The 17,875-nt window shown below is 41.2% G+C and overlaps 1 protein-coding gene across 1 annotated transcript; it reads right to left on the bottom strand.

The window, feature by feature from the left end:
* Nucleotides 1-2,342: 2,342 nt before the first annotated feature.
* LOC142625250 (PHD finger protein MALE MEIOCYTE DEATH 1) lies at nt 2,343-5,048 on the bottom strand. The gene is made up of 3 exons (XM_075798939.1): nt 4,754-5,048; nt 4,229-4,472; nt 2,343-4,139 (listed from the first exon to the last, which is right to left on the bottom strand). The coding sequence occupies exons 1-3, from the start codon at nt 5,046-5,048 to the stop codon at nt 2,624-2,626; spliced, it is 2,055 nt and encodes a 684-aa protein (XP_075655054.1). The 3' UTR covers nt 2,343-2,623.
* Between the last annotated feature and the right edge of the window lie 12,827 nt (nt 5,049-17,875).

Raw genomic sequence — 17,875 nt, 5'->3', positions numbered from 1 at the left:
AGAAAGCAAGGTCAAGATGCTGCCATTAAAAAAAATGATCTTGCGTTGCCTATTGTGAAGAGTCCCACATCAAGTGCACGGACACGGCAATTTTTGCCTGTCGTACGGCGAGGACACGGGAAAAAGAAGAAAGTAAAAAAAAAAAAAAATCCAAACCTGAAACGCAGCGTTTTGAGAGCATCCTTTCCCTTGCACCCAAAATTAGTTTCCTCTCGATCTCTCTCACGCCGATCTCCTCTGCCTCTTCTTCTTCTTATTCCAAATATGCCCTAACATATTTTACGTTTTCCCACTTTTGCCCCACTTGGGAATTGGGTACTTTGGGAGATCAGAGCAGAGATGTAAACCCACGCATGACTTTCCAAAACAAAATTTTTTGTTTTGTTTTTGTTTTGTTTTGAGCGTGTCGTTGTGATAATCTAACTAAAATACTACTACTAGTAAACAACACAGTGGCATGTAGCAAATTGCAGAATCCTATTCCCAATTGGAACAGAACTCCCATTCATATTCCGAAACCAAACATGAAGAAGAAATAATAATAATAACCATCAGCAGCAGGATGACAAGGGTCGGGTTCAAATTTTTAGGAGGGAGTTACTAGTATCCGGTTCCAGTTTTTTCTGTTCTTTTTTTTTTTTTTAACAAAGTTGTCTCCTTGATTTGAACAGCTGTTCCTTTGTCCTTCCCGGAACAGGAAGGGAATTTGAGTAAGATGGATCGCCCATATGAGTTGTTGGCCTCTCCAACTCCAACGCCAACTCCAACGATGAGTGATGAATCTATGTTTAGCAATCTTCCAGAGCATGCATATCGTTCATCACATCATCCTTTCTTTTCTCGGAATGGCAGACATTGTTCGGCTGAGCTTCACATCCAAAAGTTGTAGACAATCATGTGTGTCTATATCATCTTTAAATTTTGATGCCCTGAAGCTGCAGTATCCTACATTAAGAGGTTTTCAAGACCAACTTATGAATATTAATTTGCGAAAGGTTCCTATTTTTTCGCAACGGGAGGCAGCTTTCTCGGCTTTGTGTACATTCCAAGTTCATTGAGAATCGTACGGAAAGTTCTCGTGTTGTCACGATGTTGCATATGGCGATTGGGTGTGATGTTGAGGTTCATTGAGAATAGTTTGCCAATTTGCTTGCATATTTCATTCTGAATCCCTGAAGTCTCTTACAAAGCCATGACTTAGTAGTTATTGTGGCCCAAATAACTCCATTGTAGTCGGGCATTTTTCCTCCAAACTAAATTTGTGAATTTATTGGAGACTTGTTCCATCAGACATGAGATAAATTAATGTGAGCCTTGATCTATTGAAGAAACGGTATGGGCCTGAGTCCAATTTTTATGGTTTTAGGGAGGTAAGGGCCATGGACCTACCATTTAACGTTGGAAATGCCATAGACCGTGAGTCTAGTTCGTTAATAGCTGAAGATTTGGGCCTTCAGCCCATTTCATGATATAATTAGTTTTAGACCTTGACCTGATTTTTGAAGTAGCAAGGTTTGGGCACTGAGCCCATTATATGAAGTGAGGAAAAATATTAAGCTATGAGTCCAATTTATGACGTAGATTAGATGGTCATAAACCAAAGCAAATTTATGAGTTCTTTTAACATTATCTTTATATATAAGGATCCAGGAGTTGCGGTAGTTATTCTGAATTTCCACTGTTGTACATTGGGAGTTCAGTAGTAAACACATTTGCTGATATAGATCAATTATTTTTTATTAAAATAAAAATAAAATTAAGGGTTGAAGATCATTAAAGAAAGATTGAAAAAAAAAACAAAACAAAGGCAGGCAACAGATCTATTGACCAGCTGAGCAGCCGCAGTTGTCAGATGAGTATGAATAGAATTAGATTGGCTTTGCCTGCAAAATGCTTAGGTATTAGGCCTTACCCAAAAAGTATATAGAACTAAACATATTTAGATTAATTTGGATCATAAATGAAAGGGACTATAAGCTGATTTGAATTTAAAAAATTAAGTTCTACACTTCTACCCTACTGTTTTCTCTCAACTAATTTATTCTGACATGTATGTCTTCACAAATAGCCCAGTCATTCCAGAGACCAAAATAAGTTCAAATTTTAAGCTTGCTCTATGCCAAATTCCCAACGCAGTAATCCCTTCTGTTTTTAGAAAACTAATAACAAAATCCAGAAGTATATAATATAATGCAAACATCACAATATAATTTGAGGTAGGACCAGATAATAAGGAAACAAGAGATAGAGAGAGAGAGCAGACAAAATTTGATCGGTGTTAAAAGAATTTTCTACTTATACTACTTTAGTGGTAAAAAAGAAGTGAACATCAGTATTGCAGTTATCTCTACTAGTCATGATAACAACAAACAAAACTGGCATAAGCAATAGCAATGAATTACCAGAATGGTATTCAACAGAACACATTTTAGTTCCTACCCTGCACTCACAGATCATTGTAGTGTTTCGAGCCCAATCTCAATTCCCAAGCTCCACCAGAACATTTTAGTCCTTAACTAATACTCAAAGATTGCACTAGCATTCCAAAACCAGTCTTAATGCCCAAGTCCACCAACACGTTAGTCATTACCAACACAAATTACAGTAGCATTCCAACACCAATTTAATACCCGAGCTCCAGTCCATAAGTCTCTTTAGGCATCAGCAAAGCACTAGAACACTCGAAACTACAGCAAGATTCAGCTTTTTGTGGTACAAGTGACACACAGCACCCTGAGCAAACAAACAGCGGTGGAACAGTCTCAGTATCCTCAATGCCACAGCAGCGAGTGTGTTGCCACACCTCACAAATGTCACATGCCACCATCCTTTCTCCATCATCATCTTGAGCCCCACATTCGCATCTCACCATCCAATTGTCAGCCCCACCTTGGTAACTCAATCGATTCTCGACGTCTATCCCGCTTCCTCTCACATGTAGTTCCACACCAGACTCAACTACCCCAAAAAGCACTTCATTATCCTCCAACTCCTCCAGGTCTTCAATCTCCATCACCTCAAATCCTTCAGTAATACAGTAAGTGTCCCTCAGTGCACACTCCACCGCTAGCTTTAACTCTCCAACTGTTGCATGCAGTGGAACTACTACAATCTCTCCTGATGGTAACTCCTTCAATTCAGTTCCTATATCACACAAACTTGGCATCAGTCGGCAAACGAATGTCAATAACTGCTCCTCTTCATCAATGAATGGCCACTCCTTCACAAAATGTTTACTGTCTAGAACTGCCTGAGTTGCCAATTCCACCAAATGCGATCCTGGATAATCCAAAAGTACATTTTTATACAGATAAACCACATCACTATAAACATCATTCCCTGGCACTAGAGCTGGTGCTGGAAGGGGCTTTGGAAAATTTTCTGCCGCTGGTTCAGAAACCTTAACTCCATGACCAAGCTCATGGATTGAATATTCCAAAATCCGAGTTGTTGGGTTAACTGTACGACACACAACATGACTACCAACAATTACATTATTCATTGATTTTAGCACATAATCCAGCAAACCTGTGTCACCGATGTGAAGCCGTGCTGCATCTCTAAGATCTTGCCGGGTCATTCCACTATGACAATAGTTTTCTGCTTTCTTCTCTTTCAATGCATCTACAATCACTTCTGCCGCAAATTCTAGTCTTCTTGCAGGCCATCTGCTATCCATATTAGCAATTGCAGTCGAGAACCTTTTATAATTCTGTGGTTTTTCCTTTGCAAAAGGCTTGTTTCGGAGAGTAATTCTGCTTGAAGCTCTGGATATGGAAGATAGAGCAGCAGTATCACTGTTTAATTTCAAAGGAGCACGAGAGCACTTGACAGTTAGCATAAACCTTAGAAGATCTCTGATTGTCACCAGCTGGGTTTCACTCATATCTCTGCAATGACGAATTATTTGCTTGATTTCTTTGTATTGGTCTGTGTTACTAAAGTCTAGGATGATTTTGTCAAGTTCCAATGAGGTAAGAATTTCAATAGCTTTATTGTAATTGTGCTCTGCCACTCCGAAGCTTCCACGGCAAAATCTATAACCCCATCTACCAAACCAAGAATGTCCATAAGCAACCCCATAGAGCAATCTAAGATCCATTGACCTTTTCTTTGACACATCCTCAACTGTGATTTTCCTGCAAAAGAAAGAAGACCCCCCCTAAATTTAGAGTTTTCATAAATCAAAAACAGAAAAACCAACAACTTTGTATGGAATTTTGGTTACCGGGTTCGTAGATTTTTACAAATCCGATCCCACAAATCCATGATTTCTCTGCCACATAGATACTTAGAACCCCCTTCAATTCCATTGATGCAGAGCAAATGACCAAACCCGTTGCAGTGAATCAAACCATGCAATAGATGGGTCTGAAGATCAATGACATGATCAGCCAAGGGCTTATTCCATTCGCTATCTACTGGGATTATCAAATGATACTTTCTTTTGGATACAAAATGATTACTCCAACCTAAAAAAAAAAAAAAAACCAAAAAAACCATTCACAAACCACAGTTCCTACTACAATTATTATGACATGTGTCACAGCAATACCAAATGATTAAATCTTCCAACATAAAGGACAGCAAATCCAAGTCAGAAATAGAACAGACACTCAATAAACCAAAGATTCCTAACAAATATCCAAACCCAATTCCCAAAAATCAAAACCCCCAAATGAAAAATTACAGCAAACCCATTTCAGGAAATGAAGAAACAATCAAAATTAGGACAAAAAATCAAGAGCCAAACCTGCACATCTGCAGTGATCACAGTAGGGTCTCGGAGAGTACTTGACATCCTCTTCAATGGTGTACAGAGGGACAATGAAGCTTTTGGTCTCATGCACAAGGAGAGTACACCAAGCTGGCATGCTTTGGACATTGTTGTCATCAAGTTCAGCGCATTGTTGAAGAAACAGCCGGATATTGTCACGAAAGGCGCCTCTTGGATCGATGGGACAACCGGGGTCTCCAAACGTGTGAAACCCATAAAGCTGCGGCCTTCGCTTCCTCTTCTTGCAGGCCTCAAGAATTGGGATTGACATGCTTAATACTACCAGTACTAGTACTAGTACTAGTTTCCAAAGCCTTAATGCTTCTTTCTCATCCAAGAATTTGATTCTTGAGTTTCTTTCACAAAAGAAAAACCCACCCAAAAAAAAAAAAAAAACAGAGAGAGAGAGAGACAGAGAGAAAGATTGAGTCTTTGGGTGTTTTGGTTTTCAACAAAAGTGGCAGTTTAGTTAGTTGAAAGGCTCATGTGTTTGTTACATTTGCCAAGCCCGCCAGAATTCGAACATGAGTTCGAAATTCCAGGAGTACCCCCCCTTGCTATGAGTTATTTACGACTTTACTATGGAGTGTTCAGAGTGATGCTTATGACTTCAGATGGGTGTTGTAGTCATTTGGTGTGGTTTTATGACTTTTAGGGATCCAATGGCTGACAATGTACACCTGTGTTTGAAAGGTTTTATCTCCGCCGTTGAGCTTTAACCGGAGGAGTTAGTTAGTAGTTTTTTTTTTTTTTGAAGCCAATAATTTTCAATCCCACGTGGATGGGTATGTTTCAGCTGTTGACACGTGTGAGTTTACCTTGCAGGAGCCAAGCAATTATGTTGGGGGTTAGAAAAAGGAAAGATAAGATTGTCAAAATTATGATCTTACCTAAATTTAGCGAAGAGATCAATGATTGTAAGTGTGAACGCCCCAAGTTGTGGCACTGTGTAAGTCATCACGTTTGTCAAATAAATTTTTTCTGAAGTGTTACTTGATGCAGACTCATCCTAAACAAGAGCTGTGAAATAAACTACTAACTTAAAGGTTAGGATGGGATGGAGAAATGAGTCATCACATCCAACTTTGACCCATCATAGATGTCCAACTTAAACAAACCAAAGTTTGGAGTTAAGGATCGAACTTAGGAAGGAATTAGGCATCCAAACCCACTTGATCGAATGGATCAATCTCCACTAGTGTTATTAGGTCATTGTTAGATAAGAAAAATATTAAGGTGGATCCCTAATTCCCAATTCTAACCATGCACTTATACATTAAATGAAAAACACACAAGGAAAGATATTCAAAAATCATATCATAACATAAAAGCAAATGGGTAAAGATTAGGTCAATGCTCCTGTGCACTAGATCTAAGCCAGTTCCAAATATAATACATTTTATAATTATTTTTTTTAAGATGGCAATCAAGTCAAACCAAATAAAATATACAAAGTCAGCCAATTAATTAGAAGTAACACTAATCCTGAGGGTCCTCAACCCTATAAGGGTATGCTTATGTATTGGTTATCCACTCTTATATAATTACAAATAATAAACAAAAACAAGAAACTGAATATTTTGCAAGGAATGGCATAATGTCCCAATTTTCTTACCCAAATCATCAGAGTCAAGATTTGAAGTTATCTGTAAACCTTTAGTACAAACTTTGTTGTGTAATATTATTAAAAAAAAAAAAAAAAAAAAAAAGATCGAATGCAATATGTTGCAAATCCAAAGTATGTTGCTTGAATTAAATTATAAACTTGCTCCTTTTTTTTTTTTTTCTTTTTGATCTAAAATTAGAAATTTACCTAATCTACCCTACTCCCTCCCTCCCCAAAGCTATTATCATTCCCAAGCCTTATGGCTTGGAGTTACACCATGCCGCATAGCTGGCGTGTGTGTAAATTCTGAACTTGCTTAACCATTGTAGAAACACACCTACTAAATGCCCATGAATCATGGTAAAAGGGGTCTGATCCAATTGCATAAATTGATAGGTACATGACAAACGAATGGAAATGCAAAATATACAAATGGTTATTTAAATATAATTTTAGTCAAGATTGCTAATTTTTACATCTTTATTTTTATTTATTTTCATGTTAATTAATTATTAAAATAATTATTACTTTATCATAATTTGACCTATGGTTAACCTTTGTCCAAACTTAAAATCTTAAACCCTTCATCTTTTAAGTTCTTTAAACAGTTTGGTACTGCAAGATTTTTAATATTATTTCATTTAAGCCAAATCGAGGACGAAAACTAAATCCGAGAAAGGAAAGATTAATCATGAAAATAAATTCAATGTGTGCACATAATTATCTTCTTCTTTATTTTTTATTTTATTATAAAAAAATCAATAGTTGAGGCCATTAGGATTTGCAGGGACGGACCCACGCTTAGGCAGGGGGGCCATTGCCCCCCCCCCCCCAAAAAAAAGATTTTAAATATATATACACATAACATTCAAAAGTTTTTTAGATTTTATTGAGTTTTTTAAATTTTGGTCCTAATAGCCTCCCAATTAAAAAAAAAAAAAAGTTGGTGTACATATGTAATTTGAAAAAAAAAATTGCCCTTAAATATATATATATATATATATATATATATATATATATATATATATATATATATTTGGATCTCTTCTGAAATAGCGTTGAGTTCTATTTTGATAAATATGTTAAAATGTTTAAAAAACACTTATTTTATATGTAGTATTTTGTTAAATATGAAATAGATGTTAGTTTTTATTTCCATAAAATAAAATATAAAAAAAATTGTTTTAAGCTTTGCCCCGCAGATTCGAATCCTGGTTCCATCCCTAAGGATTTGAGTCTTAGATGTCTCCATTGGAAACAATATGAAGTATTAATTAGTTACAAAACTTTTGTCGTGCACAAAAGTAGCTTGAGGCACTAATTTTGCATGCAAAGTTACTGCAAACCAATTATATTATAATAATAATAATAATTAATGATGGAAGAAATTTAGTGGACCATTGGTCCGAACACAAGTTTTAGAAGACCATTAAAATGTAAACACTTAATCAGAGAGCATTGATGGGGTGTCGGTCTTAGCTTTTTCAATACTTAAGTCAAAACTCACAGGGAATAGAAATGAGAAGAAAATGGTAGAGTTTCTAGGGTTTTTACCCAGACCTTCGAATGGAGGTGAACTAGTGCTTATATCGAGGTTGCTCTTGAGTCTTGCCCATGTGCTATCCCCATGATTCTCTCCAAGAGTCTTGCCCCCTATTTTAGACAATGTCGGCTCAATGGGTGAGCCAAATAGGCAACCGCCTAAGGCCCCCAATGAAAAATGGCCCCTAAATTTTACCAATAGAGATATTCTTGTACCAATAGAAGTATTAATTAAGCCTTAAATATTCACCAATAAATAGAAAGTAGTTGTTTTTTTATACAAGAAAAACCAGTTAAAGAAAAATATTTTCATTGAATGGGTCAATCATTTAATCTCTCACACATAAATATTAAAAGAACTCATTAATCTTACACTAGTAAATAAATTATACTCAAATTCTATTTAGAAATATCAAATATATAACTTTATTAAACTTTTCAATCATAATTTTTTAGCATTTGGTTACTTCATTCAATAAATAGTGCTTATTTTAGCTGTATAGTCATTGAGTAATGCGATGAGTTTGTTTTTAATTTGTAATTTTTTTCTAAAAAAAAAATAGATTTTAAATGAAAAAAAAAACCAAAAATTAAATAAATATTTTATTAATATTCAAAGTATAAGAATAGACCTCACTTAAAGTTGTCGTCTTGGCCCACAATACCTTGAGCCGGCCCTGATTCCAAAAGGCGGTATCTCTCCATATTAAGGTCTCTAGGGGCAGTGCCACCTTATGGCCAGGGTGGTCCCAAGACCACCCTGACCGAAAAAAAAAATATACATAATAATTTAAAATATTATATTTATCTACCTTTAAAAAAAATTTGGAAACACCTTGAATTTTTTTTTATGCCATTAAAATTAAATTTTGGTCCCTAATTTGAGCAACTTAACAATATATTAGGGTCTTTCAAGCAAAAAAAACCACATGCTTTTATATTCTTTTAAGCCTATACTATGACTTTACTTTTAGTTTTTGCTTTACCTGACATACTGTATGTGGGGAGTAAAAGGACCCGAGCAGGCATTTGGGCCTTTGGGCTCTAACAAGGAGGGCCAATATGTTCTTAATTAAAAGCCTGTCAGTACTGCAAATCGGCCCATACGCCGAGAATTCGAGGATACATCCGAGAATGAATTTCTCCTCGGATAGACCGGATAGAACTCGGAGATTTACTATAAAGATCAAGGCAGAGTTTCGGAAAGACTGTTGGTTAAAAGGGGGGATCCCTGAACCCTCTAGATGCACCGGTTTTAGAGAAATATCTTAGACAAAGGCTGCCACCTCCACATTAAAGACCCTGCACCTACCTCCCTGACCGCATTAATGGGGAAGTGACCCCTGAACAATAGAACTGAAACTTCTGGTTACTATTTAAAGCACTAAGAGAAGAAGCATCGAGAGGAGGAAGATTTAAGCAACACGTGGATAAAGCACCAAGGGAAGAAGTATTTAAGGGGAGTGAAGGCCAAAGAAGTGGGGATCGATGAGTGACCAAGAAAGAAATTAAGAATTGTAACCTTTAAGAAAGAAAGAGAAATAATATAAAAGTGGTCCTCGGCTTATGTCCGAGGAGGTTCCTTTGCAATAATCATCTACTATTTGCAAGTATCGTCACACCTTAGCCTGTTATCAAGTTTCCAGTATTTCTAAACTAGATTTCATACCCACACTCTACAAATTTTATTGTTTAAGACTCATTGGGCCTGAGCCCATAGTTGTCTTTAGGTCCAGGTGCAATTGTGCACTTACAATTGGCACCGTCTGTGGGGAATCTAGTCTTGAAGGAGCTGAGATACTATGGCAGGCCTAGGCTCACACCATGCAGAGTCTCAAGGATCACAACCTGAGGATCTTTTCGAACGTCTTGAGCATCGGAGGGATCGAGAGGGAAGTGTTCATACGGAATACCCTAGAGCGAGCCATACTTATGGCGGAGGCAGCACCACCCACGAGGATGGTGCTAAAGCCATGCAGAAGGAGATTAATCATTTGAAAAGGAAACTGCGCCACGTCAGACGCAAGCATTCACCGTACTCATCTAATCCTTCTTCAGTGGAGGTCTGGGGAAGTAGCTACAGCTCAAGGTCATGGTCGCCCCCCAGCGCAACGTCCTCTTGTGAAGAGGACGACCCACCAGCTCGCAGGTACAAGAAGCTCCCTTCCAGGGGCTTGGGGAACGATGCTATGAGTCGGGCGTTGCACCAACTCTCTAAATCGCCATTCTCACGGAGGATTGAGAAAGGGAGGCTCCCCAGGAGGTTTACCCAGCCTACCTTCACCATCTACAATGGCCGGACTGATCCAGTGGAGCATGTGAGTCACTTTAACCAGAGGATGGCAGTGCATTCTCATAATGAGACCCTGATGTGTAAAGTTTTCCCCTCTAGCTTGGGACCTGTTGCTATGAGGTGGTTTAATGGCCTTAAATCGGGGTCTGTAGGTTCGTTTGGGGAGCTTACTAGAGCATTTGCGTCGCGGTTTATCACATGTAGCAGAGTGCCTCGACCATTGGACTCACTGTTATCTATGGCCATGAGGGAAGGAAAGACGTTGAAAGCATACTTCGACCGATACTGGGAGATGTTTAACAAGATAGATGGTGATTTTGATGAGGTGACACTCAATACCTTTAAGGTAGGCCTTCCTACTAATCACGACTTGAGGAAGTCCTTGACCAAAAAGCCCATCCGCAGCGTACGTCGCCTCATGGATCATATTAATGAATACAAAAGGGTAGAGGAAGACCAGCAGCAAGGAAAGGGTAAGGAGAAGGTTATCCCGTAGGAGAGGAAGGATTTCAGGTTGGACAGATATCACAACAACAAGCCAAGAAGAGATTACACCGGGCAGTCCGGCTCGGCAGCACCTCAGACCGTAAATACTGTGTTCCGAGAACCAGCACACCAACTACTGGAGAAAGTTGGTAAGGAGCCCTTCTTCAGGTGGCCTAGTAAGATGGCGGGGGACCCTGCGAAGAGGAATCAGAATCTCTTTTGTCAGTACCATCAGGACGTGGGCCACACTACCGAGAACTGTCGGACCCTTTGGAACCACTTGGAGCAGCTTGTCAGTGAAGGAAAACTGAAGCAACACCTTTATCAACCTAATGGGCAGGGCAGTCAGTTCGGCTCAAATAATCAGAAGAATAATCAATCTCGGCCGGCATTGGGAACAATTAATGTTATCTTTGCTGCACTTGGCAGGACCGGCTCATGTCCCACCAGGGTGATGGTAGTTTCGCATCCTCAAGTTGAAGAGGTAGGCTGCAGGCCGCAGGCCGAAGAGGTTGAAGGTGAATTTACCCGCCTTGGGATTTTCAGAGGAGGATAAGGTTGGTACCATCCAACCCTATGACGATGCTCTTGTGGTCACTCTTAGGATAGGGAATTATGACGTAAATAGGGTGATGATTAATCAGGGCAGCGGCGCAGATATCATGTACCCTGATTTATTCAAAGGGTTAAGGTTGAAGCTGGAGGATCTTACTCCTTATGACTCGCCACTTATAAGCTTTGAAGGTAAAGCTGTTGTACCGAAGGGACAGATTCGCTTGCCCGTTCAATTTGGTTCAGAAACGGTTGAGGTGGATTTCATTGTGGTTGACGCGTATTCCCCATACACAGCCATCCTTGCTAGGCCATGGCTGCACACTTTGGGTGCTGTCTTTTCTACCTTGCATGTTAAGGTTAAATTCCCCTCGGGGGAATATGTTGAAGAGATCTTCGGTAGCCAATCGGTGGCCAGGCAATGCATATCAGCTGCAGTGCTGCATCAGACAGAAGCGGAGTCCACGGCTTTGATCATCAAAGACTTATAGCAATTAACAGCTCCAGATGCGCCCGATGCGGTGACAGGAGAGGAAGCCCTATGTGAGGGTTTGGAGAAATTTTTGATAACGGATGACCCTGAAAGATTCTTTCAAATGGGCATATGTTTGCCACATCAGGAGAATATGATTTTGTTGGAATTTCTGAAAGACAACATTGATGTTTTTGCGTGGGATCCTTACGAGGCTCTGGGCGTAGACCCAAGTTTCATTTGTCATCATCTAAATGTCAACCCCGCCTTTGTTCCGAGAAGGCAGCCACCTCGGCGTTCCTCTAAGGAACACTCCGAGGCATTATCAAGAGGAAGTGCTCGGACTCGAAGTGGGGCTATTAAGGAAGTTTTCTACCCTGAATGGTTGGCACATACGGTTGTGATCAAAAAGAAGAATGGAATGTGGAGGGTATGTGTGGACTTCACCGATTTGAACAAGGCCTGCCCCAAGGATTCATTCCCAATGCCACGTATTGATCAGCTGGTAGACGCCACTGTCGGACATCCTCAGATGAGTTTTCTAGATGCCTTCCAGGGTTACCACCAGATTCCATTAGCATTGGAGGATCAAGAAAATACTGCTTTCATTACTCCAACGAGGAACTATCACTATAAGGTCATGCCGTTTGGGTTGAAGAACGCTGGAGCTACCTATCAAAGAATGATGACCAGAATGTTTGAACTACAACTTGGGAAGACCATTGAGGTATACGTAGATGATATGGTGGTGAAAAGTAAAACAATACCTTTGCACGTTAAAGATTTGGCTGACACCTTCCAGGTGCTTAGGAAGCACAAGTTGCGCCTTAACGCCTCAAAATGCTCTTTTGGTGTGGGTTCTGGAAAGTTCTTGGGTTATATGATTACTCATAGAGGTATAGAGGTAAACCCAGCGCAGGTCAAAGCTATTCAGGACTTACAGCCGCCTCCGAACCCAAAAGAGGTCCAGAAGTTGACCGGAATGATCGCCGCACTCAACAGATTTATCTCTCGGTCAGCCGACCGATGCCGTCCTTTCTTCCAATTGTTGAATAAATGGAAAGAGTTTCAATGGACCAAGGACTGCATGTTAGCCTTCCAACAACTTAAGCAATATCTTTCTCGGCCACCCATTTTGTCTCGGCCCGAAGTGGACGAAGTCCTGTTTGCGTATCTGGCAGTGGCCATTCACGCAGTTAGCCTGGTCCTCATAAAGGACGAGGGTGGGATGCAGAGGCCGGTATACTACATCAGTAAGTCTTTGAATGAGGCCGAGGTGCGCTATCTACTTTTGGAGAAAGCACTGCTGGCCGTAGTTCATGCCACGTGGAAGCTTCCTTACTATTTTCAGTCTCACACTGTGATGGTTCTGACCCAACTGCCTCTCAAGTCAGTGTTACGCAGTGCCGATTACACTGGCAAGGTGGCTAAGTGGGGAACCATTTTGGAAGCCTTTGACATTAAATACATGCCTCGCACCTCGGTGAAAGGCCAGGTCCTTGCTGATTTGGTGGCAGAGTTTGCCGAACCATTGCTGGAAGAAACTCTGAAGGAATCACACATGGATGAAAAATCAGTTGGTGTGATCACAGGCGTAGCGCCTCCGACTTGGAGGGTGTATGTGGATGGGGCAGCTAATTAGAGAGGGTTTGGTGTTGGACTTGTCCTGATATCCCCTGAGGGAATTGTCTTCGAAAAATCTCTGAGATTGGCGTTCTCGGCTACTAATAATGAGGCCGAGTACGAAGCAGTCTTGGTGGGCATGAGCATGGTACACAGGATGGGCGGAAAGAAAGTTCATATGTTCTCGGATTCTCAATTAGTGGTCGGCCAGGTCACGGGGACCATGGAGGCCAGGGATCCAAGAATGCAAGAGTACTTGGCCCAGGTCAAATGTCAGCAAGCTAAATTTGATTCTTTCGTCTTATCTCATGTTTTTAGAAGTGGAAACACTCATGCAGATTCTTTGGCCACATTAGCAACGTCCTCGACTCAGTGTTTACCCCGAATTATCCTTGTAGAGGATTTGCTAGAGCCAACTCTTGCCACTGTCAATTCAGCCCGTATCCATCTGATAAGGCCTGGACCTAGTTGGATTGACCCGGTGATATCTTTTCTGAAAAACGACATCCTTCCTAAGGGCAAGTCTGAAGCAGATAAGATTCGTCGAAAGACACCGCGTTTCTGGTTGTCCGAGGATCAGAAACTGTATAAACGATCCTTCTAAGGACCGTACTTATTATGTGTGCACCCTGAATCAACGGAGACGCTTTTAGAAGAACTGCACGAAGGGATTTGTGGGAGCCACACTGGGGGGAAGGTCCTTAGCCCTAAGAGCCCTGACCTAGGGATATTAGTGGCCCGATATGCAGAGGGAGGCTCAGGACTATGCCAGAAAATGCGATCAATGCTAGAGGTTCGCCCCTAATATTCATCAACCTGGAGGGGTTCTCAATCCTCTCTCCAGTCCTTGGCCTTTCGCGCAATGGGGATTGGACATAGTGGGGCCATTTCCGAGGGCTGCAGGAAACAAAAAATGGCTGCTCGTGGGGACCGACTAGTTCACTAAATGGGTCGAGGCTGAGCCCTTAGCAAATATTAGAGACGTTGATTCCAAGAAGTTTGTTTGGAAAAACATCGTTACCAGATTTGGTGTACCACACACACTTATTTCGGATAATGGCGTTCAATTCAACAGCAAGGCTTTTAGGAAATATTGTGGTGATATGGGCATCATAAATAGATACTCCACTCCAGCTTATCCTCAGGGAAATGGGCAAGCCGAGGCCGTTAACAAGGTCATAGTCAGTGGGCTCAAGAAAAGGTTGGACGATGCGAAAGGCAGATGGATAGAAGAACTACCACATGTTTTATGGACCTATTGAACTACGCCGCGCAGGTCCACTGGAGAAACTCCATTCTCTATGACTTATGGAGCCGAGGCAATGATACCTCTAGAATCTGGTTTTCCCACCCTGAAGACGAGTTCTTTTAGCCCAGAGAATAACAATGGCCTCCTGGAGAAAGACCTGGATTTAGTTGAGGAACGGCGCGAGGCAGCTATGGTCCAAATGGCTTATTATCAACAGAAGCTTAAGCGGGGGTATGACGCCTGCGTGAAGTTAAGGCCACTCGCACCTAGGGATTTTGTACTAAGAAAAGTTGTGGGCACTGCTAAGAACCCAGCTTGGGGTAAGCTAGGACCAAACTGGAAAGGGCCCTATCGCATTGTTTCAGTAGCAGGCATAGGGTTGTATTGACTAGCTGACCTAGATGAAAGAATTGTACCACGTCCATGGAATGTAAATAACGTTCGAAGGTATTACTATTAATAAAAGGTGCTTTTGTTGATTAGCAGTTCAAAGTTATGAATACATTAGGGGCTTACAGAACCTTAGTTATGCTGGGTCCTCGTACCTTCTACTTTGGAGAAATTAACATTTGAAGTTACTATTCCTAAGTGTCAAACAGAAACTTGGTTAAGTATGGTCCTCGGACCACTAACCTTGTGGAAATTGATATCTTATCATTTGTTAAACAGAACCTTAGTTATGCCGGGTCCTCAGACCTTCTACTTTGGAAAAATTAACATTTGAAGTTATTATTCCTAAGTGTCAAACAGAAACTTGGTTAAGTATGGTCCTCGGACCACAAACCTTGTGGAAATTGATATCTTATCATTTGTTAAACAGAACCTTAGTTATGCCGGGTCCTCGGACCTTCTACTTTGGAAAAATTAACATTTGAAGTTACTATTCCTAAGTGTCAAACAGAAACTTGGTTAAGTATGGTCCTCGGACCACAAACCTTGTGGAAATTGATATCTTATCATTTGTTAAACAGAACCTTAGTTATGCCGGGTCCTCGGACCTTCTACTTTGGGAAAATTAACATTTGAAGTTACTATTCCTAAGTGTCAAACAGAAACTTGGTTAAGTATGGTCCTCGGACCACAAACCTTGTGGAAATTGATATCTTATCATTTGTTAAACAGAACCTTAGTTATGCTGGGTCCTCAGACCTTCTACTTTGGGGAAATTAACATTTGAAGTTACTATTCCTAAGTGTCAAACAAAAACTTGGTTAAGTATGGTCCTCGGACCACAAACCTTGTGGAAATTGATATCTTATCATTTGTTAAACAGAACCTTAGTTATGCCGGGTCCTCGGACCTTCTACTTTGGGGAAATTAACATTTGAAGTTACTATTCCTAAGTGTCAAACAGAAACTTAGTTAAGTATGGTCCTCGGACCACAAACTTTGTGAAAATTGATATCTTACTATCTGTTAAATTGAATCTTAAATTGTACATCTTTAGGTGTTAAGCAAAATTTTTGTAATGTATGGTCCTCGGACCTTACACTTTACTAAAATTAATGTCTCAGGTTACAAAGTTTGACCATCATGTGGGTTTCCAAAGTAAGGTACCATATACCATTTAAACTAAGTTAGTTTTTGTCAGGTTCTTGAATGTTTTACTTTGCAAAGCAAGTATGCGGATGGCCGTTTAAAGGTTGTAATCGTTCAACTGTTGAAGTTAGACTTATTTATTCCGTTCTTTCTTTAGCTATGTACTAGTAAGAACTTTCATGGCAAGCATAAAAAGGACAAGGTAAAATAAACACAACTCAGATGAAAGTCAAATAAAGTTGTTCTTCATTAATTATCATGGAATACATCGTTATATAAAAAAATTGCAAGTACAGAAAAAGTCCTAAGCTAAGCCCTAAGCTCTTGGAGGGGGGTCTTGATGGGAAGTGCTGCCAGCCTCGGTGCTTTTCAACTCCAACTCAAAGGCAGACAAGACTTGTTTCCCTTTATCGGTTGTAGTTGTTGAAGGAATGACGGGCGCCACACTCTGGCTTTGTTCCTTCTCGGCACCTCCACACCCATCCTTCTCTTTATTGGAACCTTCAAGTTCTGTAGGATCAGGGATGAGTTCTGGCATCAAGGGAGGAAGAGCAGGAGAGGCAACAACAGGAGTCTCTTCTATCTCCTGTATGTCAAGGGGAAGCCAAACGTCCTCGGGCTTCCTCAGCTCGGAAGCTAGAGGAACCCCTGCTACGTTCAAAGCCTCCCCCCAGACCTGCTGACAGTATTCTCGGCACAGGGCCGCAAAGGCTTCTGTCAGCTAGTCCTGTGTTGCAGCCACACCCTCCTGATAACTGGCCTGCTTTGCAGCCTCCAGTGAGTGTCCGAAGGTGCGAGCCTTCTCCCTCATCCGCGCAAGCTCCTTCTCCAAGTCAGAGCGTTCCCTTTGGGCTTGGGAAAGCTCATCATCCTTTTGGTGAAGAAGCTTACGTTGCCCCTTCACTTGGTTCTTCTTCGTTTTCAAGCTGGCTTCGGCACCATCCTTCTCTCTTTTTAGATCGGCCAGCTGAGAGATGAGGTTCCCATTTTCCGCTAGGGCCTGGCCTAGGGACTTTTCTGTCTCTTGCCGTATCTCCTGCTCCATTCCAGCTCGCTTCCGAGAATCCTCCACGAACTTCTCGACAGCGAAAACTTCTTGGATGGCCTGTGATAAATGTCAGGGGGTTAAACGCAGTAAAGTATTTACAAAAAAAAAAACCCCTAGAGTATAAGTACGAAGTGAAACTTACCAAAGCTAAGTCCCTTTTCAAAGAAAGGAACAGCTGAGGCTGGCTCATCTTTTCCAAGGCTTCCATATCCTTGGGCAGCAGAAGAGGACGCTCCAACGCATCTGCCAGGTGGAGGGCATGGCCTTGTTGGAATGCCCTGATGTTAGATTGAAGGGGAATTGGTGCTCCATCCAGTCTCAGTTCGGGAGACTACATAGCCGATGCTCGGCGCACCTCGACCATGTCTCTGATCTCCCTACTTTCAACTGAACGGGCGCGCCTTTTGCCCTTGTCCAGCTTCTGCTTCTGAGCCTGTGGTGGCTGCTATTTCAGCTTTTTCTGCTTGTCGCCACCAGCCCCCTCGGCCTCCACCTTTCTTTTCTTCTTCGGCTCTTCAGCGGGAGGCTTGGGGTCGGCTGGAGGAGGGGGTGGTGGCAAGGATGGGGGAGCTTGAGATCCCCTCGCTCCCTTCTTGGCGACTCTCTCGCCTCTCACGGTCAAGAGGCCCTTAAGCACGTCCATATCTTCTTCAATGGAGCTGTCGTCTGGACGTGCTATCACTAGGCC

The sequence above is a fragment of the Castanea sativa genome, chromosome 1, assembly GCF_040712315.1.
Source record: "Castanea sativa cultivar Marrone di Chiusa Pesio chromosome 1, ASM4071231v1".
Classification (NCBI taxonomy): Eukaryota; Viridiplantae; Streptophyta; class Magnoliopsida; order Fagales; family Fagaceae; genus Castanea; species Castanea sativa.
The sequence above is the reverse complement of the archived record's forward strand: the minus strand, read 5'-3'. Positions and strand labels throughout refer to the sequence as shown.

What these genes read in the sequence shown, in the direction of transcription:
- LOC142625250 (XM_075798939.1), bottom strand. Translation starts at nt 5,048, where the DNA reads ATGTCAATCCCAATTCTTGAGGCCTGCAAGAAGAGGAAGCGAAGGCCG. An exon ending in TGATCACTGCAGATGTGCAG is followed by an intron (nt 4,473 to 4,753) that starts GTTTGGCTCTTG and finishes TTTTTTTTTTAG; the next exon opens with GTTGGAGTAATCATTTTGTA. An exon ending in TGTAAAAATCTACGAACCCG is followed by an intron (nt 4,140 to 4,228) that starts GTAACCAAAATT and finishes TTTCTTTTGCAG; the next exon opens with GAAAATCACAGTTGAGGATG.